General features: G+C 40.7%; 1 protein-coding gene and 1 pseudogene across 1 annotated transcript in view; both read left to right on the top strand.

The window, feature by feature from the left end:
* Positions 1–981: 981 nt before the first annotated feature.
* The window catches only part of Slc35f4 (solute carrier family 35, member F4), a 227,319-nt gene continuing 205,239 nt past the window's right edge, over positions 982–23,061 (top strand). The window contains exon 1 of the mRNA NM_029238.2: positions 982–1,308. Coding sequence (NP_083514.1) covers positions 1,206–1,308 — 103 coding nt within the window. The 5' untranslated portion in view covers positions 982–1,205. The remainder of the gene's footprint in view (positions 1,309–23,061) is intronic.
* Gm22116 lies at positions 6,650–6,836 on the top strand (annotated as a pseudogene).

Below are 23,061 nucleotides of genomic sequence, written 5' to 3'. Positions count from 1 at the left end.
GGACTTTGGCAATAGCTCGTATGCTCAGATACAGTTTGAAAGCCCTTACTTCTTATGTGTTTTACAATAAAGAAGAAAATATTTTTTCTTAGATTGTGGGATATTTAGAATTAGACAAATGAATATGCTGTGCTCAGATGTATGGTCCTACCCTTTGTTGTGTTTATTGGAAGGTAGGGGTCCCATGTAGACTATCAGACACAGGACTTAAACTCTTAAAATCTCTGCATTCACTAGGGTAATTATAATCCACACACCACCTGATCGAGATTCTTCTTCTTCTTCTTCTTCTTCTTCTTCTTCTTCTTCTTCTTCTTCTTCTTCTTCTTCTTCTTCTTCTTCTTCTTCTTCTTCTTCTTCTTCTTCTCCTCTTCTTCTTCCTCTTCTCCTCCTTCTTCTTCTTCTTCTTCTTCTTCTTCTTCCTTCTTCTTCTTCTTCTTCTTCTTCTTCTTCTTCTTCTTCTTCTTCTTCTCCTCCTCCTCCTCCTCCTCCTCCTCCTCCTCCTCCTCCTCCTCCTCTTCCTCCTCCTCCTCCTCCCCTCCTCCTCCTCTTCCTCCTCCTCCTCCTTCTCAGTTGGTAAAAGGAGAAAAAGGATCCTTGGATGTCTAGACAAGTTGCAACGAGTAATGCCTGTGAATGCTTTCCATATCCATACACCCAAGGTGGAATGGGCAGGAGCCTGGAACGAATGCAGGGTAGAAGTGCTAAACTGCAGTGTGCATCTTTTGAATTGCTAACCCCTAGTTCTGTGTGAGTGTCTCCCACCCACAGCAGTTCACCTTGAGCATCTAGCCACCGTCCTTCCCTCAAGTGGGCTTGGGGGTGTCTACTTTTGGCACAAGGGTTAACGGTGAAAGTCAGAGACCAGGTGGGGCGCCCACAAGCGTCCCAGACCTGGGTGGGCGTCGGAGGTGAGGGGGCGCTGTTCGGGCAGCAGTGAGCTGGTGGCGGGCGGGTGAGCTGCCAGGCTGACAGAAAGGCCGGCCAGAGTGGGGGCCGCTCCGCTGCCGCTGCCGTTGCCGCCGCCGCTGTGATGCGAAGCCAGAGCTGCGCCCAGCGGTGGAATCAGAGCTGGGGCGCGGGAGCACGAGCTGCAACATCAGCACCAGCGGCGGCGGCGGCGGCGGCGGTACCTGCAGTAGCTCCCGGGCCCCGCGCTTTGCTCTACGCCCCGCGGCTCCGGGAGCCGCCGCCCCGCGTTCTCTATGGATGTCAAGGCGGCCCCCAACGGGGTGGCCACCATCGAGGACCGGATCCTGCGGATTACTGGCTACTATGGCTATTACCCGGGTTACTCCAGCCAGAAAAGTAAGACGCCGCGAGGCGGTCCTGAGCGAACTGCGGGTGGGAGATGGGAGCTCAGGAGCACAGGGGCACAGGGAGACAGGGGGCAGGGGTGCGGTGCCAGAAGGCGCGCGGTGGGACACCTGCAGCATTGTCTGCTCCCTCACAAACACTGCCCTGGCCTCCAGGACCTCAGGGAGTAAAGTATGTCCGATGTCCGCTGTCCTCGGTGCTGAACCTCGAGGCAGCCATTGGGGCTGGGCGCTTGAACCCAGGAGTTTGGGGACAGTCTCAGTCTTGGAGGTAGAGGCGTGTAGAGGACAGGGCAAGCGCTCCTGATTGTCGTCGGTCAGCCTACCGGAGGCTGATTTATGCCTGGAGGATGCTAACATGGCTGTTCCACTAGCTGACCATCAGCCCTTGGGATACCCACTCAGAAAGCTTGACTCTGTGTCAGGGTGCTTACCCCACGCTGGGGATGAAGACTGTGGGGGACATTAGTTGGTTGAGGTTAGACTGGCTGGGTGGGTCAGCTTGTTCACCAGGGGTTGTTGAAATGTTGCCAGCACGATAATTGTTCATGATAAAACATCCTTAGAAGGTTCTCTACCCCCTGAGCAGTGAAAAGAACCTGCTTAAGTGGCTGAATTGCGGAGCTACCTACACCCTCCACACAACGCGGCCACCTCTGAGCTGCTGGATTTCAGCTTTATTCTGGCTAGATTACGCCAGTCTGCATAGTTGCTCTCAGGTTTTGGAAGCAGTTTCATCCACTACCGCTTCCTACACACACACACACACACACACACACACACACACACACACACACACACACACACACACACACACCGTGTTGCTGGGGATGCAGTGAGGGTCTCTATGTTTCTAGTCTCCACATTCTGTTTCCCTGACACACAAACCCCCCACTGTATCTGCTAGGATTAGTTCTGCTAAGCACCAAAGTGAAGCCTGTTTGGTTTGGTTTTTTTATTATTTTTTTTATTTTTTTGGTTTGTTGTTGTTTGTTCGTTTGTTTGATTCCTTAATCTGAACTAGGAGAGTAGCTATGCTTTAATTTCCATGCAGGTGGAATTTCAGTTTTCTTTATCACAGCATTTCTGTTGCAAAAGAAGGCTCTTAACTGGTGTTATTTTTAACCAGACGCTCCTTAGATGCATCCTGATTGGTATTTATCCTTGACAGTTTGGGATGCCATCAATATCACAGGCTCTGTGTGAAGCAGAAGACCCACACAAATCTTGACACATAGATGAGAAAGCACTTCATTTCCAATGTAACTTCATCCAGGGCTGTGCTGTCTCTCCATTGAATAATAAACCAAGAGCACTGTCCTGTGGGCCATTCTACAGATATTTTCCAGCTTAATATTTCATCTGCTCTCAAGAAAGGCCTATCTACTTCAGATGTTTCTGCCTAGTTGTTTCTAGCAGTAGACGCTTACATTATTCATTTTCCTTACAAAAGTAATTATATAGTGTTAGAGTTTCTGGAAGGAAAATCACATGCTGTGGAACATTCTTTGAAATCTTTTTACTACACGCTCAGTTTTTGTAGTTGTTTTTCTTTTTCTTTTTTTTTTTCTTTCTTTCTTTATCCTATTGGCACTAGGTGACTTCTTTAACCCTAGATATGTGAACTGTAATCTTCACTAGATCTTGTAGAAATTACTTGAATGTCACCTCTGAATATTTTAACTAGAAACCAGGCATTTGGGTGGTCAAGAGAATGTAGAACTTCTTTCTAAAATTGCAGGGTATTATAATTTTCGTGACAATGGTACTTCGGTTAATGAAGAGCAACCCAGAAAGAATACTGGGAAAGTGGCATTTTAGATAAGAACATGTTCATATTTTATTTTTGTACTTGCACAAAGAGCTGCACATGTTCCATTTGCAAGACAATAACAGGGCAAAAACGGGCTGTAACTGGAAGCAGAAAAGGGATAAAAATGCTTTGGGCATGTTATTAGTGGTGGGCATTTGCCTAAATTCAGGACACATGGTTCAAACTATAAAGACAGCAAGTCTCAGAACAGAGAGCTCAGGGTAGTCAAATTAATTCTCAGAATGTATGTACACTATTTCAGACCAAGAGAGCCATTGTCATTTTACATACAGAGAGGGGGTGGGGAGAGAGAGAGAGAGAGAGAGAGAGAGAGAGAGAGAGAGAGAGAGAGAGAGAGAGAGAGAGCTGGAAGAGGGCCAGGAAACCAAACACCATGAAATAATCCTGCCCTTGATGCAGGCTTTAACTAGTAAACAAACACATTGAAGCAAACCAGTACAATATGGTCAATTGATTTAGCTGCTACCAGGACTGAGCAACAGCTTGTGGCAAGTCTGGAGGAATCTATTTAGGAAAAGGCTACAGCAAGGATAGCAGATATGAGAAGACGAGGTTACTTCCCCCCTTCCTGACTCATCCCATGTGAGATCTGCAGGACGGGGTACTCTCTAGAGATCTATGCTGTTTGCCCTTTGAAGATGGATGGATACTCCGTTTTGTGAAAGTATGTCAAGATCGATCCGCTTGTTAATCTATCCTATTTGTCAACTTGTATCTCATCCAGAACAAACTCTGATAGGCTGAAGAAATAAAGAAATGTAATCAAATATTTAAAAATTAAGGTATTTTATGAGCCACTGATCCATTATAACAGTTTGATTTAATGAGCAGTTTATCAAACACACAAACACACACAGGCATGTGCATATGCAGAACAGGGTAAAGGCTGACCAAAATATACTGGGTAACCTTGAGTTATCTGAGACCAGGTAGAGAAAGACTCATTGCCTCATCAGTTGTTAATTGAGAAATTCTTTCCTGTAAGGAATGTGTCTGAAAAAGACATGAGAAAGAGTTTTCATTTTTGGAATTTTAATTCTCATGGAGGAGGAACCAGAACATAACCATATAAATATTCCTGTATATGTCAAGGTGATTTTTTAAAGACTGAAAACAGGATAAAAGAGTAAAAATTATGGGAGGCAAAGTAGTGTCACCATGCTAAATAGGAGCATTTAGCAAGGATGTGGAAAATATGAAGGAATTAACCATGTGCACATCAGGAGGGAGACATTCCAGGTAGTGCTATCATCCAGTGATATGTACCTGGGTGACATGAGCAGGAAGAAGGCCTTGTACAATAGAGTCTAGTGAACAACAACTGGAAGAGTAGATGGAGAGAAGTTCCTGGGGAGAGGGAATTGGGAGAAAAAAAAAAGACCTTATAGGCTCTTGTCAGTCTTTTGTAATGCTCTCTGAATGGCATGGATAGCTTTGCTTGAGTCTTGAAAGAGGAATAAGATAACTTGGCTTGCTTTTCAAAAGTATTAATCACACCAGTGCATTATTTTGGTAACCTAGGTGAGAGGTGATGGTGGCTGGAGAGACAGCATTGGAGGTGGAAGTAAGTGTTCAGACTCTGGCACATTTGATGTTAGAACCAGTAGAGTCTCCTGGTGTACTATATGTGTTACTGGTAAGAAAAGTTAGAACAAAAGTTATGGTTATGTTTTAGGGTTTGACTAAGCTTAAGTTGTCATGAGCAGAAGTGTGGGAAGCATCAATGATGGAGACCATTTTAGATATACTTGGTATGTTGGAGAAGCAGAATAAGTTTGGAGTTCCAAGATGCCTGATTGGAGAAGCATTTGGGATTTTCTAGCATTTAAATAGTGTATAATGCCTGAGATTGGTTGAAATCTCCAAAGAGTAAGTGTATATAGAGAAGAGGTGAGGTACAAGGACAGAACCCAGGAGCACTATGACATTTAGAGGTTGGGTGGAAAAATAGAAACCATTCAAGGAGACCAACACACACTTCCAGGGGAGGTAGGGGGTAACTTAGGAGAGTGAAATACAGCAGAAACCAATGATGCTTCAGGAGGAATGGTTAGAGGAGCCTGGTGCTTCAAAATGACAAGTATAATGAAGCTGACAACTGACTGTGCGCATGACAAAGGAAGGCCATGGAGACTTGATGAGACTGTAGACAAGAGATGGTGGATGCAATCACATGCACTAGACTACATATAAAAGACACTTAACAGAGGAAACTGGAAACTGTAAATATAGGTTCTTCAAGGATTATTTTGTGCAAAGGGAACAGAAAAAATGAAGGCAGTAGGTAAAGATGAGCTTGAAGTAAATAGCACATTTGCAGGCCAAGACAAATGACTTAAGAGACACAAATTAGTGATGTTGGAGAGAGAGAGAATACAGCAATTACATTATTTTTAAAGGAATATACAGAGGTCAAAGATGTGAATTAGGCTCTGGATCACTGAAATGGCAAAAAGTGTTTTGAAAATCTCTTCTGATTGCTTTAGTTTTCTCCTGGGTGAAAGCAAAACCATCAGCTGCGTAAGAGTGGAGAAGAGCCAATAGAGGTTGTTGATGAGAAAACGTGAAACGTTAAGACAAACAGATGAGTAGATGAGCTAGCAGGGTATTGGGATCATCTGTGTTTCAAATGCAGAGTAGCCAATACTGTCTTCTTCATTGACACAGCAAAGGCTCAGAACAAGTAAAGAGGGTTTAATCAGAGTTGGAGAAGGTTATCCAGCAGATTTAATAAAAAATAACATGGCAAAGCAATTATATTAAGGGAACATGGAGCTTAAAGCTAGCAGAAGCAGAGAAGACAGGAGATAATCACAATTAGGGACAGTTGGGGAAAAGATAAGAAGACTGGGGAGTTGAATGCCTCAGCATCATCAAACATTAGTGGAAATAAAGTTAGGAGTTATATGGTTAAAGGGAGGGCTGTGATGTAGGATGAAATGGGATGTGGAGTACTTCTCTGTTGATGTAAATCTCCCTGTTTGTCAAAAGAGGTCTGGGTCACTTCTCACCACAGCCTTGCTGCAGGTCAGCCTCGCTTTTGAGAGTCCAACCCTTCTCTGAAAGATCCATCAGTAACTTCTAAAACCCTTCCAGTCCATCGTTGAGTGCAGATAGTGAGCAGGAGCCTTTTATTTTATTTTATTTTATTTTATTTTATTTTATTTTATTTTATTTTATTTGACCCATGTGTTTGTCCTTGTCCTGTTTTCTTTAGGTAGGCTGTTTGAGACTGGGTTCTATAGTGATATTCTATCATCAGCTGAAGGTTCATAATGAACCCCACCCCCTTGCTCTGTGCAGGCTCTATCAAAAGAAGAACTCTTCCCACTTCTAGAAGAGAAGAATTTAAGTATGTTCACCATCAAGAAATAGTAAAATATAAGGTGGCAGATCAGTGTATCTGATGTGATATCTACCCAATGCATACACAAATTAAAACACTTCACTGTGCCTCAGAAATAGGTATAAAATATATTCCAATCCAAAAAGAAGAGAAAGCTTTGCACAGTGGCAGTATTGTAGCCAATGAGGTTTATCCAAGGTGCGATTATTGCTGGTAGAAAAGAAGAGGAAAAGAATAGCACCTACTTCTGACACTTTGGTTCTCGAGAAGTGCCAGTGGCTGCCTTCCCTTAGCAGTTCTCAAGCTCCTGCTTTCCACTTTATCCAGTTGAGTTGATTCACTCATAGGCTTCTCTATCTCTTATGCAACTGTACTCTTGGGTCCCTCTTTTGTCTATATCAGGCCCGTATTCCAAACTTTCTAGTAGCACACCTACCTGAATGTCCTCCAGGCATGTCACACATAGAAGAAAGCCATCAGTCTACCTTTCCCCTCTGCATTATGCCTGTTAGCTTCCAATATCTGTACTGAACTAATCATCCAGCCCCAGGGGTCTGGAGTTCTTCCCTACTCAACCCTTTCCTTTGCTTATTACTTTCTTAATACGTCCTGTCTATTCTAGTCCAGTCATGTGCTTTCTATCCCTCCTGCCCCTGCATTGGCTGTATCTATCACATCTTTTCTCAGTCTCAAGCCCCACTAGCACTGCATGGCTACTTGATGTTTCCTTCTATAAAAGTCTGTTCATCTAACTTCCCTGATCACATATCTGGACCGGTCTTTCCTTTTCTGTGAAATAAAATCCAAACTCTTTAGGATGTCACAATCAAAGTCCAGCTAATGTCTTCTACTTTAGTACACACAGTCCTCTCCATCCAAAGTGCCAAATAATGCATACTTAATGCAGACAATCTGGAAGGCACAGAAGCAAAGAGAGATGAGAACAAAATTATTCATAATTCCACCACCAAGAGGTGATTAGTGTTAACACTTTAGTATATACATCCTGTCAAAATATTTTTATAACTGCACACATACATGTTTTTACTTTGTACAAAGCATTTCTCCTATTGGTCTCTATTAATAATTGAATTTTAATTTACCTACCCTTTCTCATATATACAGCATCTCTTAACCTGCTTAACTAATCACATGTCATTTTAGGCCTAAATTTTCCTTTCTCATATCCCATCTGGTCTTTACATGTGCTCTCTGCATCTCATCAAGAAGTAGCTCACTGTTTTAATGACATTGTTGTCTCCATGTGCTTTTCTTTCTCAGTCTTACTATATACACTGGCCCAGATGCTCCTCTCCCTGGTGCCCTCCACAGAAGGGGAAGCTCCTATTTATATTTGAAGGCTCTATTTTAAATGCTGTCTTATACACATTGTCTGCTGGCCCAGGCTGGGTTAATCCTCCCTCTGTAATTCCAGTGTTGTGTGTACCCTTTCCTGGAGCACTTGGCCCGCTATCAGGGGCTGTTGCTTTGCATGAGACTTTCTGAGTCTCAGAGCTTGGAGAGGAGAGGGACTTATGTTTATTTCAGCTTGGGCAAATTGCTCATCTCTGTCAAGTTTGTTGTACTAGTGAGTGAAGGATTTTGGTATTCCCTGAAAAAAAGTACTTCTTCCAATTGAAAGAGAAAGAATGCAGGATGGTAGTAATTGGAAGACAAGAAAAATTATCACCACCAACAAATGAATCAAGAGGATGTTGCTGTTTGGAGGAGAGCAAATAGCAGCCTGCAATCTTCTGACCCGATGGATTAAAGCTTGTGAACACATGCGTCTTTATTGTTAGCACTCTGTCTAAGCTCCACCCCACAGTTTCCTGGCAATAATCAGGTATGCTCCTCCCCACAATTACCTGTCAATAGCCAGGTAGGCCTGACCCACTCTAAAAGGGGCTGCTTGCCTCTCTCTCTCTCTCTCTCTCTCTCTCTCTCTCTCTCTCTCTCTCTCTCTCTCTCTCTCTCTCTCTCTCTGCCTTTCTCTGCCTCTACTACCCTCTTATGCCCTCCCCATGCCCTGATTAAACTCTATTCTATGCTATACTGTCATGTGCTTGGACCCTCATGGGGAAGGGGTGCCTTGGCATGGGCCCGATGAGATATCTTCTTCCCCCATACCATAGAACATATCCCTTCTCTCTTTTATCTTCTTATAAACAGATCACTTATGGATGTCTTAAAATGTTCTGTGTTTGAGTGAAGAAATAAAAGATAGTTGCTAAAAATACAGAACAGTATACATTTGTGAAAAGAATTTAGCAAGAGAATAGAGTCCCCACCTCCCTCTTTGGAAATGGTCTTATTGGTCCGTGTGACACAACATTAATATATCTCTAAGCACTTGCACCAGGTGAGTTATGCAACTGAAACTTACTAGTGAAATTATTACAGTAGATATTTACTTCTGTTCATGTTTAGCATACATGCTAGTGACAGGATTTGTGCTTCTTTATATATGAGAGGTCTATCTTAAAAATAGTAACAAATAGTGCCATTGGTATTCATCACTCAGCAGAGTTTTACAATGCTGTTGTACAGAGTAGTAGCTTATTGTGATGTATATTTGTATTGAAAACATAAATGTATAATAAACGAGACAAACATGCTATAAAATATTTCCACTAGTTACCCACACTAGCTTTAGCATTCCGTTTTTGATACAAATCAGCTGCCTGGTGGAGGCTGAGGTCTAACCCAAAGGCCATAAACTGACAACAGGAAAACACAGATAAGTCTATCCTTCTGCTTTGCCACTTGGCAGCCTTTTAAATTTGCACACAAAGATTAATTTCTCAGGACAACAATTTTATTTCTGAAAAAAAAAGGTGGGGGATGGATAACATTTGTTTCACAGTGTATTATTTTTGCCTCTGTTGCTGTGATAACACTGACCAAAACCTATTTGGGGGAAAGGGGTGTAGTTCATTTGACAAGTCATTGTCCATTAGTGAATGAAGCCAGGATAGGAGTCCAAGCAGGAACTTGGAGGCAGCGACTGAAGCAGATCCACAGAGAAGTGCTACTTACTGGCTTGCTTCTAGATGTGTTCAGCTACTTTTCTTTACACCTCCTTTATCAGTTAGCAACCCCCCAAATTTCCTAGAGACATGTGCACAGATGAATCTGATGGAAGCAACTCCTCAACTGAGGGGCCTTCTCCCCAGATGTGTCAAGTTGACAACCAAGCTTAGCCATCACACACAAGTGGTTGACAGGATTAAATAAACAGTGTATATAAAATGCCAGGCTATTAAATGTCCAATTCAGCATATGAAAGCTATCAAGATTTCAGAGTAAACAAAATGAACAGATATATAGTTCCGAAGTCACTCGATTGTTTGTTAAGTAAATCATGTGCTTCTTTTTATTCACATTCAACATTGCATTATGAGTGGGTTTTGCTAAAATTGTTTTATTAAGATGTTAAAGGCAATTTATCAATTTTCACATTCACAATGATACCTGTTTATGAATATTGCTTACACCTCTATCTATTTATGGTTTATCCAATGCTGTAACCCAAGCATTCCTACTTGGACTGTACCAAGACATACTTTATTTAAATGGACTGGAAATAATTTGTCAAGAGTGCTTGTATCATAGACTAAGCCAGAAATCAATAAGAAACACGATGAGTCTGCAGGCGTGGGGGTGTGAGTACTCAGGCACCAAAGTGGGAAGAGAGACTGTAGAGACAGAGACAGAGACAGAGACAGAGAGACACAGAGACAGAGAGAGTGACAGAGAGAAAGACAGAGAGACAGAGAGACAGAGACAGAGAGACACAGAGACAAAGAGACTGACAGAGAGAGAGACAGAGAGACAGAGAGACAGAGACAGAGAGACACAGAGACACAGAGACAAAGAGACTGACAGAGAGAGACAGAGATACAGAGAGACAGAGAGACAGAGAGACAGAGACAGAGACAGAGACAGAGACAGAGACAGAGACAGAGACAGAGACAGAGACAGAGACAGAGACAGAGACAGAGACAGAGACAGAGAGAGGATCAGGGAAGAGTGTGCTCACAGAGGCAGGATATATACTTTGAGTGGGTGCAGGTCAGATAAAGAGGCAACAGCGACAGAGAAAGTGATGGGTAAGGTAAATTTGGTAATGGTCTTTGGGAAGTGGCATTGTTCTTCTACTATGTAGATTGAATGTTAAAAAGAGTTCGTTCTAAACACTATTTATACAGCAGTAAATATAACAGACAGGCTGTTTTATGCTGTGGTTAAAAAATATCTTTGTATTCTTTATAGTTACAGTTTTAAGTTAAAAAGCATTTAATTATTTCTAAAAATAGAGGAATATAAAGAAGAAAAATAGCTTTGCTTTCATAACATAACTACTGATAATTTGCCTAATTTCTCTCTAATCTTCTTAAATGTATGTAGGCCTTCATTTCTCTGTTTTTAAAATTTTATTATTTTTTTTACTTATTCTCTTTACATCCTGCTCACTGCCCCCCTCCTGGTCACCCCCTCCCACAATCCTACCCCCATCCCCAATCCCACATCCCCTTTTCTAAGCAGGTGCCCCCGGTATAAAAAATAGAAACTATAGTTGTTACCATTATAACTATAATTCACACACACACACACACACACACACACACACACACACACACATTTATGTGGCCTGCCTTTTTTTTAACTACTTAATATTTTATGATGGTTTGTTTAACTGCTTTGAGAGGCCAGAATTGAATTCTTTCAGAAATCTTGGCTTAGAGAACTTGGAAAAACTGGTTCTCGGTCGTTTTAAACTAAACACAATGGAAGGCCCAGAATGTTAGTAATGACATGTTTGTTTTAGGAGCTGTTGACAGGTACTGTGGTGTCCACATGGGTTTCAAGGACAGGGATAAATTGCTATAAGTGGGACTCAGGCAGTTGCCTGTGACTGGGGAAACAGGAAGCCCTCTCTCCTTGCTGGTAGGTGTTCTTCATTCTTGTCTTAGCAGCAGGCTGGCTTCTCTGTTTCCTTGCCCAAATGGTCAAAAATAGTCACTGCCACCACTTTTAGTGTTTATGTGTCCTCTATTCAAGAGCATAGACAGATTGAGCAAGAATCTCTTCTAAATCCAGATTCCTGGGAAAAGCCACTCTTTGTTCCAAGTTATGGCACATACATACTCTAACTGATATTGATTGTGTTAGGGCAGACTTACCTCATCCAGGCTACCAGACTGACCTGCAGCATCACTGATGTGGGGAGCAAGAGAGCTTTTAGGAAAAAGGATCATCAGTTAACCAAAAAGTCATCTTGACAGCAATTTGTTTCACAGGGCTTTGTATGCATTTGTTTTTATTAAAGCATAGACTTTAATCCCGATTCAATCTCAAACTGGATATTCAGCTCAGACAGGTAAGGTTTCTGCCATGCAGTCACATGGACCACATAGAGTTTTGATCTCTAGAACCCATGTAAAGCTAGGTGTGCATGTGCTTGTAATTTCAGATTTGGAGAGGCAGATAATAAGCAAATGCTCGGGGCTCACTGCCCAGCCCGTGAACTCCAAGTCAAGGAGAGACCTTGTTTCACAAAACAAGGTCGACAGTGCCCGGGGAAGGAATTGAGAATAGTTTCTAGCTTCTACATACAGACATATGTATGAAGACCCCTTCTTCTTCCCCAAGTTTCAATATGTTCTTCTGGTCCTGATAGCCTTTTAACACTGATCTAGATTATATTTAGTGATGCTATAGAGACTGTCCAATCCTACAAACTTGGAAAGTGCAGGTTTCTGCTGTGAGTGAAGTTTTTGTGGAGTTTGCACATTGGCACTGCAGGATGTTTATGAAGCTTTATTGAGGTTCACTGATTAAATCAAGTTTTGAAGACATATTTTTTTTTCTAGGTCAGAGAGGGTAACACACCAGTGCCTTCAGACTCGGTGTACTGTAATCAAGGATGACATTTAACATTGTATATTTTAAACAGGGGTTGAAAATTCCAGTCTTCTGCAGCCTGGGGTTTGCTAATTTTAGACTTGGGCCAGAGCCAAGATGGCCCCAGTGAGGTGTCAATAATGTTTTCCTGGTCTTGAAAACTGGACACACAAAGTAAGATTTATTTTTGCCTTAGTAAAGATGAGGACCCCGAGGCTGTCAGAGCATTCATGTTTTATTGTAGCACCTTAGCACACATGTTTGGTGTCTGTCTTGAGGTTTTTTTACAGCTGTGCTTAATTCTAGGCATTTCATAGGAAAGATTCAGACCCAGTGAAGTTAGGAATTACTTGAAGCACCACCATCTCTGCTTGGAGTCAGAGTGGCAGGTTCTATAAAAGAGGAATGCATGCCTGAAATTGGATCATTAGAATTGTCAACATCTTTTAAGAACACAAATATTTCAAAGTTGAGGATTTAGTTTTCAATTATTTAACATGAAGTGGATACTGCCCAGTTTGATCTTTCTGATCCACATCATACTGGTAGCCACAGTCATTTAAAATAATGTGTTATTGTTATTATTTTAGAAAGTGTTTTGCTATATAGCTCAGGCTGACCTAGAATTTGCAATTCTCCTGTTTCCACCTTCTAAGACAGGCTACAGGTATGTGTCACCATCACGCCCGTCTAACGGTGATCTTTCGAGAGCCTTAATTGGGTCTTACCATTCCTCTGGTTAAGGTCATCAGTGGTGTAGCAATTTCAATGAGAATGTCCCTCATAGGTTCAGATATTTGAATACTTGGCTCCCAGTTAGACTTTGGAGAGGTTTTAGATGTGTGAAGTTGCGTATGGAATTATGGTACCAGAGGTAGGCTTTGAACACCTAAAGCCTCTAGCCACTTCCTCTTGCTCTCTGTTCTCTGCCTGCATTTGAAGAGCCCTCAGCTTCCTTCGGCTGCCTTGCCTGCTGCTTACTGACGTGCCTCCTGCACTGAAAGACTCTTACCCTTCTGAAACCATTGTCAGAATAAACTCTTTCTTCTGTAAGTCGCCTTGGTCACGGTGTTTTAATACAACAACAGAAGAGTAATGTTTACAAGTGGTTCCTGAAACTCTTCAGAAAACTGTGATATTCTTAACCCAGGCTACAAAGTCCTAAGTAGACGTCTCTTCAGCTGACCCGACTCCTCCTTGCTCTCCTTATGCTGGGTCACCTTGGTACAGGCTCTAGAACCTTCCATGTCTCAGACTGACAGATCCTTCCTTCTCTCTACCTGGGGCGGTACTCCTCCTCACTTTCCAGGTCTTATATTAAGTGTCATCACCTCAGAAAAGGGCTTTTCCACTCTGCACTTCAATCTTCTCATGTGCCTTGCCTCTAGAGCACTTACTGCAGGCTGCAATTACAGGTTATGTGCATTTTGCGACTGTTTAATGTGTTCCCTGCCTGATAGGCTCTTAGTCCCCTCAGGGTAAGGATGGGCCCATTTGCTCAGTATTGTGTGTCTAGCACAGAGAACAGTACATGTATACTTTCTAAATTGTGTTGAATGAGCTTTGTTAAAAATTCAAATAGACTTAACCAACCTTTTTATTTGCGATATCGTCAAGTGTACAGAGAAGTTATGAATTTAGTACAGAGCTTTGCTCTGTTCTACACACTTATACTTGTGCACTGTGAATATGACATCACTGTTACACATGTCAACACTATTAAACTAATATTGGTATTTTGGTATTAATTAAGCCCTGTGTTTTATTTGGCTTGTACCAGTTTTTCTACTCATCCTCTCTTTTCTTCCTGGAAAGAAAGACGTCTTACCACATTCACTTGTCCTTTGTCTCACCTAGGATTTAACACATTGCATTCAAAAAGGCAATTATCATTGCAAACTATCCAGGTGAACTTGCTGGATAGTGTATAGCTTGGGTTGGATTAGATTTTAAAATTTAACTACTAGTTTTCAAGATGATGTAGAAGTAAAGTCATATTAGAAAGAATCCGTGATATGACATGAGGTAGCATCTCAGACATTTTCTACCATGTAGAACATTTCAACTGTTTAATATTTGAAACAACACAGAAATATTTGAAAATATAAGTAAATCTGTGAGTCAATAATTCATTTCAAATGCACACATTATATATATGTCGATTTTTATTCAGTTTATTTTATTGTGTGGAAATTTTTACTTCCGCGAGCAGATTATTAAAATATGATTCCATTGAATTTTATTGGCTTTTTAGACTCTATTATTATGTATGAAACACATATATTTTATACATAATACATGTATTACATAATACATATATTGTAGAATATATGTATTATACCTAATATATATTATCTAGAAATTGAAATAGCTCAAATTTGTTAATTTAAAAAGAACCTGTTTTATTCAAAAGGTGATTTTAGTGAGAAAATGTCAGTAGTTTGAACACAATAACTTTGGAGTGGTCCAAGCACTGTGACCTGCAGCCCACCTTTGATAGTCATCTGTCTTCCATCTAATGAAACCCTAACAACTTCTAAAAGTGACTCATAAGGACATAAGGTAACAAATTAAATTAGAAATCTCACAGCTTATTTTGCAGGAAAAGACCTCAGCAAACACCGGATTTCCCAAAGCCCCTCAAAGTGAATGAGTCACATACATTTCATTAACGCTCAAGTCAATGAAATTGTTATTGAGCAAAGTTCTGTACCAACTATGCCATCTTTATTAGCAGGGATGGTGCGATCGATTCATGTCTCAAAGTTGAGGTCATTTAAGTGCCATTAGCATTCAAACATACGACAACACATCCAGGCAGCTTCATTGTCTTTTCCTTCAGAGACATGCTATGACACATTTCTATTTCTGGACCTCATTTTTCCTTGGAATGTATCTCAAAAAGAATTTGTGGTTTTCAGCTACCTTATAATGGTCACTGTAAGGCTCTGAGTGAAGAAATGCATTCACTTCCTAACCATCCAGCAAGCAAAGTCAATGGTGAATGTTCTTCTTGTTAAATTTTGCTAGGAGTGGGTCTCCCTGCTATTAGAAAGGTAATACAAACATCTTCCTAAACATCATCTAAAACTTCAAACCATGGTTTCTATAAACACAACAGCCTCCTGGTAGTTAACGAGAGTCCTATACTACTCTTATACTTGATCTCTATATACTTCATCTTTATAAAATCCTATATGTTTCTTGCTTTTAAAAGCATCTGGAGAAGGTAATGATTGAAATCCTGATTCTGATAGAGCTGACTTGGAAAACAATGGAGAGGGTTTCTTGTGAGGTCATTGGCTGTATTTCTGGTGCTCCTCCATGCTGATGCTTAAGGTGGTAGTAAGTTGCATTGACGTGTAAGGATAGCTTCATCTCTGAAGGAGCACAACCTATATTTCAAACCTATATAACAAGATACGGTTTTGCTTGGCATTGCAACTTTTTCTGTTTCCCAAAAGGCTCACAGACTACTTCCTTCAAACATTCTGGGAACATTCACAGAAAATCTAGACATAAAGGCTTTGTGAGGAACTCAGTTTTGCTGGGGAAAAAATAGAAGCTGCTGATATCTCTAATATTTATGTCAAAATTAATGTAAATGAGTGTATTTGAGGAGAGGATTTTATTTGATAAAGGTATTGATTGATAAAGGTATTGGTTCCATTTTTATCCCCTGTTCTCACCACGGACTAGTCTATTGTCCTTTTCCAAGTCACACTGACTCCCAATGTTTCTTCTCATGATGAATAGTTGTACTACTTAGCAACCAGTCTGAATGCTTATGTTGCAAGTACAAGGAACTCAACTCACACTGGGTAAGCAATAAAGAAACTTGCTCTCTTGGATCATAGGAAGTTGCAAATTGATATGTTTCTGACCTGGTAGCTGTTGCTATAAGGAAGTAGTCAGACTCTAAATCTTTCCTCTCTTATTTACCTTATTTCTGTGCTGTATTTTGCAAAAGATTTGTTCATTTCAAGCCTATTAATTTTCTTACTTAATGTTTCACTAAAGTTTTGATAACTCTCTTTTATTTTATGAATATTTCTTTTAAAATGAGGCCTACTATTCTTTTGATGGGTATAACATATGCCTATTTTCCCAATGATATAAGTACATTTTTTAAAGTTTTCTCCAAATTACATTAAACAGAAACAGTCAGGGGTATAAAGACTGGACTGTTTAAAAAACAGATTAAAAATAATAAGTAAATAAATAAAATAAGTCTATCATCATTAGAAATCTTGGAAATGTTTGGCGTTTGTTTGTTTGTTTAACTGCTTATATTCTATATTAAAGATCCAAAAACTATTTGGAATCCATGACAATGTAGGGTGAGTTTTATCATAACCATGACAAAATCATCTAGGAGATCAACTTAAAGGAAAAAAATATTTATTTTGGTTTGCAGTTTTGGAGGAGTCTACTCATGGTTGCTTGGGGTGGCACACTTGGTTAGAACAGTATGGTAGCAAAAGGCTACCATAGGTAGGAAAAAAAAGGTTTTTATTTTGTGGTGGACAGTGAGCAGAGAGAAGGTTTTATAGGAAGAGGCCATATGACCATATATGGCTCCAGGGCGTGCTTTTGGTGGTCTACTTTCTCCAAGGAGGTCCCTTGGGATCCAAATTCCATTGACTAGGTCACAGCTTTCCATACCAAACATATCAGCTGATACCCAAGCCCTGAATGCAGGATAAGGAACATCTCATAATTAAACCATAACAGTTGGTGGTCAAGAACTAAGAAGAGTTCTTGATGTTTCCCTTCTTTTAAGGTACTGTGTCTGCATGCTAAGGTTTCAAGTATTCTAACAAATATGCCGAGCTCCTGGATCAGAGCCCAAGGACCTTATCCCTCACAGTACAGCAAACAGCATGGCCTTATGTTCACCTTCCCCTTAACTCACACCAAGTTCCACAAATACAATATGGATAAAACAGTAGACTCTACATGTTGTCGACTTGTTTCACAGCTAAAAATTCTGAGCTCGGCAAATCTCAGTAACTTATAATGACCTTCAGGCAAACCTATCCAGACTTTGAGAACTTTGGGTAATATCTTTGTTTGGGTTTTTTGTTTGTTTCTTTCTGTGAGCAAACTCTCTGACCAAAAGCAACCTGAGTTGGAAATGTGGAAAGGGTTTGAGAGAGAGAGAGAGAGAGAGAGAGAGAGAGAGAGAAAGAGAGAGAGAGAGAGAGTGTGTGTGTGTGTGTGTGTGTGTGTGTGTGTGTGTGTGTGTGTGTGTGTGAGGGAAATCAGGGCAGGAGGTCAAAACAGGAACCTAGAAGCATGACCCTAAGTGGAGACCATGGAGTAACACTACTTACTGGCTTGTTTCCCCAGCTTGCTTAGCTACTTCCTTATACAACCCAGGATTTCCTGACCAGATATGTCAGGTTGACAACTCAAGGTAATTGTGACAGGTAACAAACTTCCCTTCTTTACTACATGGAACTTTGGGGTTTTGTTTGTTTGTTTGGGTTTCGTTTTGCTTTGCTTGCTTTTTGTTTGCTTTTAACCTTCCAAACCTGTGCATTGAATAAGCTCTTGAGAAGATGTGCAGAACCAACATCGTCCCTTGCACAGGATGTGTAGGAGTGTAAGAGAGGTCATGGTTCCCAATGGATACCTGTCTACTAGGAACTTATTGTTCAATGATTGGGCTTTTTTGACTATTCAGCATCACTTCATTAAGATTTGTTCTCTTGGATCACAGAAGGTTTTCTAAATCTCCCGATGACCCACATTCTGTGAGATGAATTGGAAAGAAACTTGCATGTCCCAGTGAACAGTGTATATAGTTTCTTTTAATTCTTCTATGCTTTTAATATACTGCTCCAATCTTCACTCATACATGGTGTCCTTGTAGTCTTATGCTTGAAAATCCATGGAGAACCAAGCTGTTGTATTGACCACACAAAAGGGAGATCAGTCAGTTCAGTGCTGTGCAGAATTAGGGTTGGGGTTAAGAAGCCATCAGTTATACCAGATCGGCTTAGCTACAAACACCACTTCCATTTGCTATGAGCAGGAACTAGGACCACAATTCTGAGGCAAAGTGTGGATACCATGATTCTTCTTAGAAGGGGGAACAATATGCCTATGGAAGGAGTTACAGAAACAAAGTTCAGAGCAGAGACTGAAGGAATGACCATCCCAAGACTGCCCCACCTGGGGATCCACCCCATTAACAACCACCAAACCCAGACACTATTGTGGATGCCAACAAGAGCTTGTTGACAGAAGCCTTATATAACTGTCTCCTGAGAGGCTCTGCCAGTGCCTGACTAATACAGAAATGGATGCTCACATCCATCCATTGAACAGAGCACAGAGTCCCCAATGAAGGAGCTAGAGAAAGTACCCAGGGAGCTGAAGGGGATTGCAGCCCCATAGGAGGAACAACAATATGAACTAGCTAGTACCCCCAGAGCTCCCTGGGACTAAACCACCAATCAGAGAAAACACATGGTGGAACTCATGGCTCTAGTGCATATGTAACAGAGGATGGCCTAGTCAGTCATCAATGGGAGGAGAGGCCCTTGGTCCTATGAAGGTTCTTTGCCCCAGTATAGGGGAATATCAGGGCCAGGAAGCAGGAGTGGGTGGGTTGGGGAGCAGGGGGACAGAGAGGGTATAGGGGAAACTAGGAAAGGAGATAATATTTGAAATGTAAATAAAGAAAATGCCGAATAAAAAAATAAAAATAAAAGAAGGGGGAGACAAAAAGAAAATCTTTGTTGTAAAAAGAACGAATTTCCATGTTGTTTCCCCACTGCTTATGTTTCAGTTTTCTCAACCTGCCAAGACATTTCTTAATTTTGGCTTCTAAAATTGCATAACCATATTCTCTCTTGATTCTCTTATTCTTACAAATTTATGCCTTTAAAATTCATTTATTGAAATTTTAGTGGGATCTCCTAAATGAGGAATTTAGATGGATGTATTATTCAATCTGCTATCTTTCCCAGAAAGGATTATGATACTTTCTGTTTCTTTGAAATTTTCTGACTTGAATTAGACTTTTTTATGAACCAAAATAAATAGCCTATTGTTAGTGGCAGAGTACAATATCTCTATTTCCTCTCAGTGGGAAGCTGTTTTAGATATCACAACATGAGAGCAAATAATATTATATTGTCTCTTGATCTGAATGTTGGTTACACAGATGTATTTACAAAAATGTCATTGAGCTGTACTATTAAGGTCTATGCTCATTTCTCTATACAGGACATATCTCCATATACATTTTGCTTTAAAAATTGCATCTTGCAGTCAAATGTGATGACATATGCCTCTAATACCAACATTAAGGAGGCAGAAGCAGGTGGCTCTCTACAAATTTGAGTCCAGCTTGGTCTATATAGTCTACATAGACATTGCCAGGCCAGCCAAGAGCTATGGAGTGAAACTTTGTCTGAAAATTAAAAATAACTGTACCTCACATAATTATATATCATAGTATGCTGGCCCATTTTACCTTTGTTTACAACAAGAGTGAAATACAAGTGAACTTGACATAATAAAGTCCTTTTTTAACATTGCAAATTAACAAGACATAAAGGATTACTTTTATGTACATTCTCAGTTCCCTAATCTTTAAATATATCTCTTAGCCCTTACTGCTATGAAACAAAAGATTCTCCAATGCTTCATTTCATATTCAAAACACCTTGGACTTAAAAATATCCCTTGTTTCCAATGCATTCTGTCCTGGTTCAAACAAATTCTTATAGAGGAGACCCAGGTCTTAGTACTTCTTAAAGCTCTCTCAAGAGATACTAGTGAATAGCAACGCCATGGTCAGAGACTAGGATTGTGTTCCTCAACTACCTGGTTCTACACTAACAAGCTTATATTCTAAATTTCCAACTTATCATAGATCAAATGTCTGGGGAAAAATCAATAAAAGTTAATATTTGGAAACAGAACCACACACTGAATTGTCATGGTGTTATAGTAGTGTTGAGTTGCTGTATTGGTTTCTCAGTATTTACTTTCATGGACTTTTTTTATATTTCTATATTTACCATAGATTAGTAACAGCTGGCATCCAGGACCAGTCTGCAGGTCACTGGATAAGAAAGTACCTCTCCGTTTGCCAGTCACAGCAGGGTTTCTATATCTTCTCCTCTCTAAGGGAAAGAATCATTGTGTAGACTCAGGCAGATAGGGGTTGGGTCAGTAGTGTGTATTTCTACATAATCTACCTGCCCTCCCCACACGCATATCACCTGCACTTGGATTCATCCTAAATGTCAGAGCATGTGATGAAAACCACTGTGAATAACTAACCCTTGCATTCATTTGAGAGTTCTCAGGTACTGTGTTTCATCATCTAGAATGATGTAAGAAACACTCTTAAATTTTTTACCATTTGTTTATGTGCCTATGTGTGTACCTATGCATGTTTGTGCAGGAGTCTGTGGGGGCAAGAGTGTTGGATCCCTGGGGCTGGAGTTACCGGCACTTGTAAGCCACCTGATGTAGGTGCTGGGAACTGAACTCAGGTTCTCTGGGAAGAATAGCAGTCTTAGCCACTGGGCCATCATTTCAGTCCCTCAGGAAATATTCTTGACTATAAAAGCCATACTGTGAAATCATTTATATTTATAGTGGATCTAATGTATCTTCAAGGTTGGTATATAGGTTTCGGGGAAAATCCATATGACTTCCACTCAGAGGCCAGTGGGCTGCTTGTTGCTTATGCAAGAGTAAAAGAAAGGAAGTGGGAACCAACAAGCAGCTTGCCCTAGAAAGCAGCTCCACTATTTGCCAATGGGGAAGGTATCGCATCAGCTATGTGGAACATGGATTAGATATCGAGAATTAGAACTGGTGGGATCTGCATCTGAGGAAGAGTTCAGAATGAGGTAGGTATATGCTCTGATTTGGACATGTGATCTCAGTGTTTAATTGAAATAGCTTAACTGCTTGTCTTCCTCTAAGTTTTCCATATTTACTGCCAAAGACAGACATGAGGTAGCCACTTCAAATAGAACGGCACACTGGGGAAACAAAATTTGCTACAAACATTGTAAGTTACACTCTCTGTCCCTATGTGGTTTTTAGTAAAGCAGTCTTCCGTGACTTTATTACTGCTTTTGATTTCTGTTACATTCCAATTATATTTGTTGGGAGCATAGGATGTACAGCTGCCTTCTTAATGTGGTTTAAGGCTCTTTTCTGAGAAGAACACAAAAATTAGGAAATCAGAAGACAAGCTCTGTTCCTTCGTGCTTAGATATCTATTCTGACCTGATGTAGTGACTTGATAAAGGACAGAAAATGAAGACATGGGTGCTCAATCCATCTTGAGACTTCTATCTTCTTTCAAGTTACATGCAGTATGTAAAGCTACTACATTCAAAACCCCAGTATACATGGCATCTGGCACAGAAAGCACATAGAATGCTTATCCAAGAAGAAAACCAGGAATTTGGAGATCTCCACTTATGTTGTGGTTTGAATAAAAATGCCCCCCCCATGAGCACATGGAGAGTGGCACTATTTGTAGGTGTGGCTTTGTTGGAGTGGGTGTGCCCTTAAAGATGGGCTTTGAGGTCTCATATGTTCAAGCCAGGCCCATCATATGTGGTAGTCTCTGCTTACACACTGTCATACTTCCTTCCATGTTGATAGTGGATTAAACCTCTGAAACTGTAAGTCAGACCCAATTAAATGTTTTCCTTTATAAAAGTTGCCTTGGTCTCTTCATAGTAATAGAAACCCTAACTAAGACAGTTTACACTATGAATGAATAGAAACCCTAACTAAGACAGCTTGCACTATGAATGAATAGCTAACATTCTCATAGCTTTTAACAGAACATTCATCCACCTATATAGGATACACAGTCATAATAGGATTATAATCAATATCAGGATGAAGTCTTTTCAGAGTAACTTTTGAGGACTGGATGAAGGTTGAATGTTTGTAAGGCCCTAACATGATGAAATGGCAAGAGTCTTAAAGTTACTATGTCACACAGGGGATTTAAGTTGTCTCAGCCATTGCTCTACGGCTGTGCCCGTTTAAACCATTATGGGCATAACACCCACAATTTCACAGCTGCTTTTCAAACTGCTACATTAGCATCCTGTGACATATGAGAAAATGGTGGCTCACAAAGGTTGCCTGGCTCGAAGGCTGTTGTCAAGTGTCAGGGTTAGAACTTGACCTCAGAGGAGGCTACCTCCCAAACATGTTCTCCTCTAGAGAAACCTGAATTGTCTAGAGAAAGAGCCCAAACTTCAAGTTTGTCTTTGGTAGAATGCAACACACATCTCTGGCAAAGTCTTATTCCAGGACCTAAGTACAAAGTCAGTCTTAAAGATTTTTATTACAAAATTAAGAGAAATATTCTAACTTAGGGAAAGTTCTGAGTAGAGATGAGCCATGACTCAGGGCAGTTCCACCCATTTCTCTTGTCTTCCTTCTTGTTGCTGTGCCTTGCTGGTAGTTTTAAGTGCAGTGGATTTTTTTTTTCTTCCTAACAATATCCAGACACTCCCAACTTTTGAATGAGTTGATTTAAGAAACAGGGAGATCTGGGCTTGTTCTCTGAGTACTTAACCAGGAAATAGCAAGCCCCTCTTCTGTACCCCTGGGACTAGCAGATTCCCTACTGATCCAAACAGAATTGTCTG

Source organism: Mus musculus, chromosome 14 (assembly GCF_000001635.26).
Source record: "Mus musculus strain C57BL/6J chromosome 14, GRCm38.p6 C57BL/6J".
NCBI lineage: Eukaryota > Metazoa > Chordata > Mammalia > Rodentia > Muridae > Mus > Mus musculus.
Note: the sequence above shows the minus strand (reverse complement) of the source record. Positions and strands in the feature narration are given on the sequence as shown.